Source organism: Podarcis gaigeae (assembly GCF_964106915.1).
Source record: "Podarcis gaigeae genome assembly, chromosome: 3".
Classification (NCBI taxonomy): domain Eukaryota; kingdom Metazoa; phylum Chordata; class Lepidosauria; order Squamata; family Lacertidae; genus Podarcis; species Podarcis gaigeae.
The window spans coordinates 17,756,440-17,769,331 of record NC_139680.1 but is presented as its reverse complement, the minus strand read 5'-3'; the positions used below and the strand labels follow the sequence as shown (position 1 = coordinate 17,769,331).

Below are 12,892 nucleotides of genomic sequence, written 5' to 3'. Positions count from 1 at the left end.
TACAAATAAGATTGAGCCTGTATCAGAAGAGGGCAAAACAATCAGTTAGGCTCTTTCCCACAAAAGCTTATAACCAATTGAATTTCACTAATGAAATCTATCTTACTTATTATTTTGCAGTTATTTCTATTGAATCATTGAACAGAAGAAGAATCCTCTATTTTCTAACTTTACCTTGCTAATTTTGCAGTGAATATGTTGACACACTGAGTTATCATCAAAGCCCACTTTGTGGCTGTCAAAAAAAGCATTAGCACTATGTACTCATGCTCCTCAGTTGAGCTTTTCCAGTTGGTTCAGGGCCTCCTGACCCACGAGATGTGAAAGAACCATCAATGGCTTGCTGCGATATATTTGTGTAACACTTAAGAGAATGCTAGTTACAAAATTCTTGTATTCATAAAATGTATGGGCCACTTTTGTAAAAAATAAAAATTTAGCTATATGATGCAATTAATACCAATACATTATTAAAGTGTACATTAAAAACCCAGTAATGCAACACATTTTCACAATACAGCAGCAAATATGAAACAAATGAATATTGAAGCTATAGCTAGTCTCTCATGAGAAAAAGTGTCATTGAGTTATTTCTACCCAAGAGTGTTTTTATGTTATGTGATCACATGCTTTATAACCCAGTAGCTTCTTTAGGAATGGTCTTTTTTAAAAAAAAGAAAAATAAGGGGAGGAATGGTCTTTTTTAAAAAAAGAAAGAAAGAATAAGAGCCATTTTTTGCTGCCTTAAAAATAGCTTGCCAACTATTAAGAGCTTAATAAATGTTGCTTCATTCAGGTGGGAAGAGTGCTGTGTTAACGGCCCTTATGGTTGGTCTTGGAGGAAAAGCTACAGTGACAAATCGAGGAACATCTTTGAAAGTATTTGTGAAAGATGGACAGAGGTAAGTCAAAATCCAGTATTAAGGCAGAACGAGTAAGAACAGTACCAGGGATGGAGGGAAGAATTTCCTGTTCCTCCAGAAATACTCTGTAATCTTTGAGGCCAGTGTCAGCCATTTGTTAGTTCCCAGGAGAGGTTAATCGTAAGTCTGTACAACTCCTCCAGTCCATCTTGGAATTGTTGCAGTCTGCAGATGTTACGGCTTGAGTGTTAGGTTATGCTTTTTTCTTACCCTGCCTCCTGGTCTAGAAACATTGGGCACTGTTTACTGATATTTGTGTTCATTTTTACAAAGGTGTTGCGTACTATGAATTAAAAATGATAACTTCCTTGGCATAAGGCTTAGAGTACTTATTTACTATTTCATACAATACGCTGCTTGATTGTAAAAGAAACAAAGCGGTTTACAAAAAGATAATAAAATCAAGAAAAATGCACAGCCATGCTTTTAAACATACAAAAAGTTAAAATACTAAAACAGATTAAAATCTCCTCAACTTCTAAACTCCTGGGTAGGCTTGTCTAAACAAGAATGTTTGTAGCAGGCACCAGAAAGAGTACAGTGAAGGTGCCTGCTTGATCTCAAGAGGCAGGGAGTTCCAAAGTGCAGGTGCTGCCACACCTTACAGCTGCGGAATGGGTCTAATGTGGCACCTGTAGTATTGCCAATTCTGCCGATTGAAGCAGTCTAGTGGGCACATGTTGGGTAAGGCAATCTCATAGGTGACCTGGTTGCAAGTTGTTAAGGGCTTTATATGCTACTGGCAACACCTTGAACTTGGTTAAAAAGATAATTTCTTGAATTTACATGTGAATTAAAATCAGCTCATTTTTTGTCTTCAGTTCTGCAGATGTTTCAATAACGCTGCGAAACCGAGGTGAAGATGCGTTTAAACCACAGCAGTATGGTGACTCTATCACCATCAGTCAACGCATAAACTTGGAAGGACATCGTAATTACAAACTGAAAAGCAGCACAGGTACTTTTAATTTTTATGAAGTATTCAAAGAAGCTCTATTTTTAGAAGAAACGTGAGGTGAGCTGCCTTCTTTCTTACATACAGTAATCCCATAGTTTGTGTGCATTTAACTTGTATGCATTCAGGCTTACCTGCATGGCATTTTTTTGAACAAAATGAAAAAGGGGGTGGGGTTCTGGGAAAAATGAAGTTGGCAATCCTACCTGACATTGAACCTATTGACTCTGCAATTTTAGGCACGATCCCTGGAACGTAACCCCCACATAAGTTGTGAGCCTCCTGTATCCTCTTGTAAATGTTAGTATAAATGAGCATGCAGATACCTTGTACTGCTCAATATTTTTTTTGTTGGACTGCTTTGGCTTGCTTCGGCATTAGCAAGAGTAATGATAGGATTGTGTCTGCATTATACTGGTGTCTACCACGACGTTATAGGCATAGTAATAAGTCAGAAGGATTGGCCTGGTTTTTCACTCCTCAGGCTTCCCTGTCAATGTTACTAGTCCATCTGCATGCCCCAGCCTGATCATTAGTATTACATCAGTTTTAATCTAAATTGTACATAGGGAAGCTCAAACAATTTCTTAAAGGGGCACACTAGGAAAACTCAGGATTGTTTCTCTTCTTCTTTTTGTCAGATTGTCATCCTTGGTGCGAGTCGTCTTCTCTATTCTTTCCCCTATCATGCACTTTTGCTGTTGTTTAATTAAAAAAGGCCTTTCAATTTTGTTCCTTCAAGTCACCTTCTGTCTCCCACTTACGTTTTCTTGCTTTGCATGTCTCCCTCTGGTGCCATGCCCTACCCCCCTTTGTTATGACTTCACAGAGGAAGGGGAAAGTGTAGAAATCCACTGCCTTGCTAAACATAAACAAGTGATAACATAATAGGAGAAAGCCTTGGCAGTAGCTGCAGAGCAAGCTCCTCTGGCCCCTCCTCTGCTTTTACAGTACAAGTTCATAAAAAAGCAACAGTGCTTTCCACGGTACATTAGTTGTCCTGGCTGGAGCCACAGCCAGAGAGTTGATTTGCCCCCCAACCTCAGTGGTATAATTTAATTGGTGTTACGTAGTAATTTTAAAAATCTGATTATGGTTTATTCTCACTTTTATATTCAGGTGCCATAATTTCATCCAAGAAGGAAGAATTAACTGCCATCCTAGATCACTTTAATATCCAGGTAAGTCTAAATTTGTTTACTTCTACATATACACCTAATATATGATTTTAAAAAAAATTGTTTTGATGCTCTTTGCTTAAGGGTGTGTAGCCAGTTACTGCAGCTTATGATTCCTCCCCTCCTTGAATTGAAGCCCCTATGCTCAAACTCTTATAGCAACTTTGTGTGCATCACGAGAAACTGGTTTTGGGTGGTAGTGACTGAGTGTATTGTGAAAAGGTTCTTCTGGGCATACTGTTTGCAGTGTAGTTCTCTGGATTGTGGCCAATGGTTATGTGGAAGTTGCATTTGCATTTTAAAAACAAACTTGCCCGTTAAAGCTCTTCTGACATCCTGCTTCTGTGAGCTGTTTGTGACTTCTCAAAATTCTTAAAATAGTAAAGGTGCCGTAAAGGAAAATCTTCATGAACTTTTATGTAGTTAATTGAAAGCCGTTACGCTTGAGATACTGTTACAACCTTAATAATAATTTATCTTGTCCTGCAATGGATGCTGAAGAGAATTTCTGAATTTCAAGTGACTGCTTACTTAAATATTACATCTAAAATACTTGCCAAAGATAAACAAAATAGTAAGTGACTTTTGTTGTTGCAGGTGGATAATCCTGTATCTATACTCACTCAGGAAATGAGCAAACAGTTCTTGCAATCTAAAAATGAAGGTGACAAATACAAGGTAAACAAAACTACCATATGATGTTGTCAGTAATCCATTGGGGAGTGTATGGGGTGTTAGTAGAGGAGTAGTGCCTCTGGTGGGGGACATGTCATGCTTCTTCTGGGGTAGTTTGTCCATCTTTGGTCCCCACCCTCCTAGAAGCTGTCAGTATGCCCAGAACATATTGTTCTGTTTTCCTTTGGACCACATCAGCACAGCCGAGGGAGGGGGGCCTTGTTGTCTGGGCAGCCCAGGACCTCCATTCGCACTGCCTAGGCTTGTGCCCCAAGGAGGTCACTTCAGTGCTGCTAATGACTTCACCCTTGGAAGCACACTCCATTGTCTCTTGAGACAAACAGATACAGTGGTACCTCACAAGACGAATGCCTCGTAAGATGAAAAACTCGCAAGACGAAAGAGTTTTTCGTTTTTTGAGTTGCTTCGCAAGGCGAATTTCCTTATGGGCTTGCTTCGCAAGACGAAAACGTCTTGCAAGTTTGTTTCCAAGGCCTTGCACGCAGACCTCGTCTGGCAATCCATGCTTCGCAAGACGAAAAATTCGCAAGACGAAAAAACTTGCAGAATGAATTCATTTCGCCTTGCGAGGTACCACTGTACCAACAAATCCATTGGACATGACTCTTCCTTGTTTTGAGAAGCACAGCACACCACTCTAAGGAATGGAAAGTCCATGCGTGCTCTTCTTATTCAGATCTTGAGCAGCTTGAAGGGCTTGGTGAGTATATTGGAAGCATGCACAAAATTTACATTCAGTGGATAGCCATAGTGCTGCTTCTTTATGTTCTTATCGTGCACACGTTGAGTGACGTGGGTGTAGTGGGTAACTAGGCCTTTAATGAAATGTGTAAGTATAAATGGACTGCATTCATAATTCTTAGTCTTTTAGAAAGTCAGTTATAGAACATGAACTTGTGTTTTCTTGCATTAGTTCTTTATGAAGGCAACACAGTTGGAGCAGATGAAAGAAGATTATGCATACATTATGGAAACCAAAGCAAGAACTCATGATCAGATTGAACAAGGAGCAAAGGTATTATAAACAGTAATGTTATGTCTCCCAGGCCCACATACTGGACTGTGAAACTCCACCTCCCCCAGCCTTTCATACTGGTTCTAGGTTCACTGAGAAGTGCTAAAATAAGACCAGTAGCCCTATAAAAAGAAGGGACAAGGGTGGTGCTATGGTCTAAACCATTGAGCCTCTTGGGCATGCCGATCAGAAGGTAGGCAGTCTGAATCCCCATGACAGGGTGACCTTCCGTTGCTCAGTCCCAGCTCCTGTCAACCTAGCAGTTTGAAAGCATGCCAAAAAAAGTGCAAGTAGATAAATAGGTACTGCTCTGCCGGGAAGGTAAACGGCGTTTCCGTGCGTTGCTCTGGTTTCGGTGTTCTGTTGCAGCAGAAGTGGCTTAGTCATGCTGGCCACATGACCCAGAAAAACTGTCTGCAGACAAATGCCAGCTCCCTCAGCCTGTAAAGCGAGATGAGCGCCACAACCCTAGAATCATCTGCAACGGGACTTAACTGTCAGGGTTCCTTTATCTTTACCTTTTAGTCCTACAAAATAAATTCCTAACGCTGATTTATGCTTCATGAAGCACCATAGTCACTTTTAAAAAATATATACTATTTTGTTAAAGATTTTGTGCAAACAAGCAAAAGCAATTACAACAGAATCTCATACAAATGATTTTGTAAAAACACAACTGCAACTTAAAGACACAATGCACAGATGCAGTAAAACATTTAGTAACATACATAATCTGATACTGAGCTTCCTAGACAGCTCCTCTGGGTTTCTTCTGTCCCTAGTAAACACTAAGAAATGGTCCTAGTATCTGTACTGCTGTCATCTCCAACAACATTTTGTGTCTCTCCTTAGTATCTTGAAGAACTTCGGAAGCGTTGTTTGGAGAAGGAGGATCGTTACAAAAGTATTGCTTTTGTGAGTGAAATGCAGAATGAACTGAAGAAGTTACAGCACCAAATAGCTTGGGCAATGGTAATTTGTTGTTTCAGTACCTATATATGGGTTTAAATTGTGTGATATTTATTGTGTGATGCTTACATTAATCTTACATTTTAGGTGAGAGACACTGAAAATGAAGCTGAAACACTCAGAGATGATATTGGTGCTCTAGAAGCAAGAACTGGAAAATTTGTTGAGAAAGTGAAAGAATGGCAGGTATATATGCATTCATTGCAAATACTGACTTGAATTGCTTTGATTCTCTTGTTCAAGTGAAGCATTGTTTTTGTTTCTTTCATGACTTGGCGAGACTAACACAGCCAGTTTTAAAATCTTACCTGTACACTTTAAAAAATAGGTTAGTGTGACTGGTGTCTTCTGAGACTGCATCACAAAATGTCAGATCTGTTAAGCAATCTGCTTTATTGTCACTTCTCATCAAAGCCTTAGCCTTCATGCAAGGATCACAAGAAGAAAGAACAGATGCTTTTGTCCAGGTCCACATGAATGCCCTTGCATGAGCTATTTGGCCATCTAATTAAATGTGTGCTACTTGTGAGCTTTCTCATATACGTAAATTGCATTTAAAAGACTGGAGAAGCAAATATCTCAGTTTTGAGTTACTTTGAGTTACGTGTCAGCTTTGATCGGCTTTGTATATAATCTAATAAATGATCAACAAATATTTTGTAGAAAATAATTCAGTGTTCCTATTACTGCCCTGTAATATTTGGCATTCGAGCTGATTTTTTTGTTTACATGTGTCCTTTAATGAAGCCAAGTTGAGACAACCATTTGGTCAAGAGGGGATACCACGGCCAGGCCAAAGCCATCGATAGGTCTACCCAAACCACCTCTGGTTGGCTGCCGTCCCTGGCCAGAACCTAAAGTGTAGCTTGGATACGATGCTGCTTAGTTGATCAGAAGAGGGCAAGAACATCTTCCTGGTATTTTTGCCAGGGGCTTCATCTTGCCCAAGGGGGCTGGGATGGATACCCTGGCCCTCCTTTGTGTCAGAAGACTCCAAGATTGAAGTACTCACAGTGCTAGGCTGCCCATCAGTTTGTACTAGGCTCAGCTGTAAGGTTCCCAGTTAAAACCAGAGGCCTGACATTATGTTAATGAAATTCAGAATGAAGTGTTGTCTGGAAAGTAAAAGGTGATCATACTTCATCTGTAAACTGCTGACCCTTTCTCCCGTTCCAAGTCGTGGCTGATTTGTCTCAACTTCCTTTAGATCAGTCTCTGCACATTCACCTAATTTCCCTGGTATAATGAGATTTCTGATTGTTTTGTCTTTTCAGACTAAGGTAAAAGATGCAGAAGGAAAACACAGAACTATGCAAGACAAGCTAGAGAAGATAACGGAAGAAGCTCAGGCATTAGAACCATCATGTGCTGCTTTGAAAGCAGACGTTCTATCTAAAAGAAGAGCAAAGAATGATGCAGAGGTTTGTGGATGTAAAGTTCAGACTTAGAAGTTCTGTAAGAATTTGCCACACACTAGTGGTCTAGGCATACTTTAGTGATTTGTGCAGATCTGCACTGAAATCAGACACACAGATTCTTTTATCAGCAGAGTTGAGTGTCTTGAATTGTAAAAAGCATGAAAGCAGAGTAATAGGTCAAATGAGTATAATTTCAAAAAAGGCAGAAGAAATAACAGATTGAAGTTGCTCTTCAGCTATGATATTTTTGTCAATCTCTGCTGTAAGTTTGTTCCACTCAGTTGTTCACCACAGTTTTGTTTTCCTTGTCTAAGGCTGCATATAATCGGTCTCAAAATGAATTGAAACGCTTGGTGAAAGACCATGAACAGCTTTGCAAAAAAATTGAGGAACTGAAGACCAGGTAATGTTTCATTTTCTAAATATGTTGTATCAAAAAGAGAAGTGAGTAAACTGGCATTTTGTTACCCCAAACCACTATATATACATATTTCTCTGTAAGAAACATGTAATGACAAACAAGAAATTGAAACATCTCTATGTTAACGATAATTTCCTAAAAGTTCACTTTATGTTTAAATAAGACTGACCAAGTTGAAAACAGAGAATTGAAATTTATTATAAGCAACCTTTTTTTATCTCTTGAGTATATATCAGCTTATTAAACTTAATTATACTAAGTTTATTAAACTACTTATTAAACTCCGCTAAAACTGTGCTCTGGTTATCTCACACCTTGACTACTCCAGTCTTCTATCTGGCTGTCTTCTCTTCTATTTTAGAAACTTCACTGCAAAATCATTAATGTCCATCTTCAGATAATTATTTTTTGTCAGAAGCCTCATTGCCACTTCTGCATCATGCAGAAACTCCTCCTTAAATGCTTTTTGCATCCTTGCTTCATTAAAGAAAAAAGAAAACCCTTATGAGGACCCCCTCACTTAACTTTTTTATGAATTAAAAAGTTGGAGATGCTAGCTTTTCTTTTTAGAAGTGCCACAATCACTTGACCATTTTGGTTTTCCTTTTCTGTATTTAAAATACCCTTTTTGATATTGAGTAACTAGTACTTTAGCATTATTCCAAATGCTGCAACACTATGTGTATAATGGTACTATGATCTGTCAATTGGACAAATCTCCCAGAGAAGCCCTTTATTATTATTATTCATATTATTATTATTTTACAACTGCTACTGGACTAGCCACCAGAACCACAAGTTCTCAGTTGCTCAGATCCATCAGCATAGATGTGAAGCTAGGGTGCCCCTCCCCCCATGAACAGCACCTTACTTTTATTTACACAGTCTCATTTGCTATTTGTTGCCCATTCAGTCACTTTGGAAATACCCTTTTGGAGCCCTTTGCTGCTTGGGTTGTAAAGATCTTTAAAAATTGGTTACTCCACTGGAATCTAGATAAATGTATAAGCATCTTAAATAGCACTGATCTCTAATAAAGATCAGTGCGGGGGCTAGCTGCTTACTTCTTTGTGATAATTTTCTGTCTCCCCCTCCTTTCTTCTACTTGTTCATCGCTTGCTGATCCATAAGAGGATGTGTCATTTTGTATAACAGCTACGTGTACTCTGAAACCTTTGGTGGTAGACTTTATCAAATATAAATCTGCCCACTTTATCCTCCTTGCCCTGTTTCCTCTCTCTGTTTTCCCCATTTTCTATTTAGAGTGTATATTCCTTGCAGGCAGAAAGATGTCTCTAAGATGCAAAGAGTGATGTATAAATAATAATTATAAAATTAATCTACCTGCTTTGCTAAAAGCAGGTAGAAAAGTACATGCTGCTGCCTTTTGTTCAGAGAATGGTAAATAACATAAGTCTCTGTGGGATTTAAAAAATATATAAATGCAGCCTTAGAATCTATATTCGTGTTTATTTTAAAATGCAAGTGTGAAACTGTGGCTAGCCAGTTTTGATTAAACTCAAATGCTGCATGCATAAGAGCTGCCCCAAAGGAAAGGTGTATGTCACAAAAGTATTCCTCCAGAGCAGCTCTTTAATATAATACTGTTTGGTTTGCATGATGTTGCAGTGCTGAACAAATTTCGGAGCCTGAGACATTGGAAAAACAAGCAAGAATTGAACGAGCAGCTAAGGAAGAGCAGTTAAGGACACTTCTTGATCAAGAAGAATCAAATGATAACCAAATAAAGCAGTTTCAAGAGGCTATAAAAACATACAAGGAAGAGGCTGTGAGGCTTAAGTAAGTTTATGAGATGTAACTGTGGTTATTACTTGATTTGTGTTTTGTGCTATAAGTTGGGCTTCTGAGCATTTATTTTTCTTGCTCTGTGGACCACAGCTAGCACCTTCATTCAGCTCTCTCCTGCCGGGCATATTTGTCTGAGGAGAAGCATGTATGTTCAACTCGTTCTTGGTTAGCTTTGGGAAGGGACAAGGGATCGTTTCAGTTTCAGTTCCCTGTTGTTTTTCTTCAAGGGGTAGAGGCGATTGCCTTTTTGGTAAAGACATCTGACATCCCACTTTGCAAACAAACACATCTTTTTTTAAACAAATGAGAAACAACAGAAACAGTTATTTTATAAGCTTCCTCTGCAGAAGGGCACCCAAGGTACCAATTTGGAGAATGTGTTATTAAATACAAATGGCTTGCAGTTTTGCAAACATCTTCCTGATGATTAGGTGGAATCTTCTTTCTTGTAAATTGAAGCCATTGGTTTGGGACTTACTGTCAAGAGCAGAAGAAAACAAGCTTTCTCCATCTTCCATGTGACAGCCCTTTTAGATATTTGAAGATGGCTATTTCCTCTCAGTTGCTTCTTTTTCAGGCTAAACATACAGAAATGAAGCTCCCTTATTTTGGTCATTGGATGTGGCATGTTGTTTACTTAATCTTGTTACGGTGAAACCTTGGTTCTCGAGCTTAATCCGTTCTGGGAGTCCATTTGACTCCCAAAACTGTTCAAAAACTAAGGCACAGCTTCTGATTGGCTGCAGGAGCTTCCTGCACTCAAACGGAAGCTGCGTTGGACATTCAGCTTCCAAAAAACGTTCGCAAACTGGAACACTTCCAGTTTTGCAGCTTGCAGAAGCCGATTTGTTTGACAACAAATCGAAGCCATTCGGGAAGGTATGACTGCATATTAATAGTATTCAAATGTGCTTGTTTGTATGTTCTACTTTTGTTTTGCTATGTTACTATGAAATTGTTTTTGTAGTGTTTGAATCATAGAATCATAGAGTTGGAAGAGACCACAAGGGCCATCGAGTCCAACCCCCTGCCAAGCAGGAAACACCATCAGAGCATCCTGACATATGGTTGTCAAGCCTCTGCTTAAAGACCTCCAAAGAAGGAGACTCCACCACACTCCTTGGCAGCAAATTCCACTGTCGAACAGCTCTTACTTTCAGGAAGTTCTTCCTAATGTTTAGGTGGAATCTTCTTTCTTGTAGTTTGGATCCATTGCTCCGTGTCTGCTTCTCTGGAGCAGCAGAAAACAACCTTTCTCCCTCCTCTATGTGACATCCTTTTATATATTTGAACATGGCTATCATATCACCCCTTAACCTCCTCTTCTCCAGACTAAACATGCCCAGCTCCCTTAGCCGTTCCTCATAAGGCATCGTTTCCAGGCCTTTGACCATTTTGGTTGCCCTCCTCTGGACACTTTCCAGTTTGTCAGTGTCCTTCTTGAACTGTGGTGCCTAGAACTGGACACAGTACTCCAGGTGAGGTCTGACCAGAGCAGAATACAGTGGCACTATTACTTCCCTTGATCTAGATGCTATACTCCTATTGATGCAGCCCAGAATTGCATTGGCTTTTTTAGCTGCCGCGTCACACTGTTGGCTCATGTCAAGTTTGTGGTCAACCAAGACTCCTAGATCCTTTTCACATGTACTGCTCTCAAGCCAGGCGTCACCTCTCATTTTTGTGCCTCTCATTTTTTTTTGCCCAAGTGCAATACTTTACATTTCTCCCTGTTAAAATTCATCTTGTTTATTTTGGCCCAGTTCTCTAATCTGTCATTTTGAAGTGTGATCCTGTCCTCTGGGGTGTTAGCCACCCCTCCCAGTTTGGTGTCATCTGAAAATTTGATCAGGATGCCCTAGAGTCCATCATCCAAGTCATTGATAAAGATGTTGAATAAGACCGGGCCCAAGACAGAACCCTGTGGCACCCCACTAGTCACTCTTCTCCAGGATGAAGAGGAACCATTGATGAGCACCCTTTGGGTTCGGTCAGTCAGCCAGTTACAAATCCACTGAGTGGTAGCATAGGCATAGTTTGCTTGAAATACAACCCTGTTTCTTTGTTACAAGTCACTGAGCTTGATTTTGTGTGTGGAAAGGTGGCATACAAATAAAGGGAATCAATGATTGACTTGGAAGCCCTGCTAAAGCAATTGTACCTTATAAGCAATCAGGTGGTGTGAAAAAGGCTACCTATTTCTAGAAAATGGACTAGGCCTTAATAATAATGCATGATATTTCAGTAGCTTTTTTGTTGTTTTAGGAAGGAAGAATTGGAACTGAAGAAAATATTGGATTCTCAGCAACGACAGCTAAAAGAGTTAAAGGAGAGTAAAACAGATCAACTGAAAAGGTTTGGACACTATATGCCAAAGCTCTGTAAAGCAATTGAAGAGGCTCACCAGCAGGGGCAGTTTAAATACAAACCATTAGGACCCGTAGGTAATTTATAATTCTCCTTGTAAATAATTTTTAAACATTGGAAAGTAGACTATGGGTACTGCATCACAATTTTAATGGTTCTCAGATTTGATCCTGAAATAGAAATAGTAAACTTTGTGATTTCTTGATGTACGTCCATGGCTGTGTTCTTCATCCTGGTATTGCTGAATAAGGATGGTGACAGTGGGAGACTTCTAAATTCCTATTCCCCAACTATTTCACAGTCTTAGCTGTGCTTTTATAACCCTCTTCAGATATTTTCATGAATTGCCTGCATACCTCTGTCCCCATCCCCAGATTTACACATTGCAGTTAATCTGCAAGTTAATGTACAAGTAGTCCATAGTTGGTCTATAAGTAGTATACTGAGCATATATAGCGTGCATATATTGAGGATTTGCATTTTAAAAACAGACTACCATGACTTTGTTGTGGGTTTTTTGCGTGCTTCAATATTGGGAATACTTACTCTTGCTTTGTTTTAGGCCACTGTGTGAAAAAAAGATTTTGTACTAGGTAGGCCTTTCGTCTTATATAACAGGGCCACACATGCGTTCTTAGGAGTGGCTGGCCACCTTTGCTTCATTGTAAAGTGGTTTCAGCCTTGCCAGGAGGTTATAGCTTGTGGATTTGCATCCATTTTAGTGGAATAATCTTCTGGGAAGTTGCTTTTAGAATAAAAGTTCAAAACTTTTTTTATATTCGTTGCGTTCTATAGAAAGGCAAGAACTTTACACTGAATAAAAAATGGAAAAAGCAAGGATGAGGAAAAAAAAAATATTTGGAAAGTGTATTGAAGTTTTGAGGTATTTAAAAAAAAAAATCAAAAATTAAACTGTGCCATTCAAAGGCCAAGATAAGCATTGTCTCTACTGTTGGTTTCAAAGGATTTAAATCCCCTGCATGGTAGAAACATAGTCACAGGCCCAAACTAAATTTGACATTAATTGCTTGCAGGTATGTAAACCGCACATTCATTACATTTTAAACAGCCATTGCATATGCACATTCAATCTCTCTCCCCCTCCCTCCCTGATTCCCCCTCCCCACATAAGCTGCTATTA

At 39.3% G+C, this 12,892-nt stretch overlaps 2 protein-coding genes across 13 annotated transcripts in view; one reads left to right on the top strand and one right to left on the bottom strand.

Annotated features, from left to right (window-relative positions):
- Nucleotides 1–12,892, bottom strand: part of KCNS3 (potassium voltage-gated channel modifier subfamily S member 3) — a 466,063-nt gene that overhangs the window by 137,442 nt on the left and 315,729 nt on the right. The gene's annotated exons all lie outside the window — the stretch shown is intronic.
- SMC6 (structural maintenance of chromosomes 6) overlaps nt 1–12,892 on the top strand; it is a 38,032-nt gene that overhangs the window by 8,094 nt on the left and 17,046 nt on the right. For all 6 annotated transcript variants that reach the window (XR_014561904.1, XR_014561905.1, XM_083730080.1 and 3 more), the window contains 11 exons: nt 797–902; nt 1,745–1,881; nt 2,998–3,059; nt 3,654–3,734; nt 4,666–4,767; nt 5,620–5,739; nt 5,824–5,922; nt 7,011–7,157; nt 7,469–7,557; nt 9,205–9,375; nt 11,650–11,828. Coding sequence is in view for 4 of the 6 variants with exons in the window: in XM_083730080.1 (XP_083586206.1) it covers nt 797–902; nt 1,745–1,881; nt 2,998–3,059; nt 3,654–3,734; nt 4,666–4,767; nt 5,620–5,739; nt 5,824–5,922; nt 7,011–7,157; nt 7,469–7,557; nt 9,205–9,375; nt 11,650–11,828 (1,293 nt within the window). In the remaining 2 variants the exon portion in view is untranslated. The remainder of the gene's footprint in view (nt 1–796; nt 903–1,744; nt 1,882–2,997; nt 3,060–3,653; nt 3,735–4,665; nt 4,768–5,619; nt 5,740–5,823; nt 5,923–7,010; nt 7,158–7,468; nt 7,558–9,204; nt 9,376–11,649; nt 11,829–12,892) is intronic.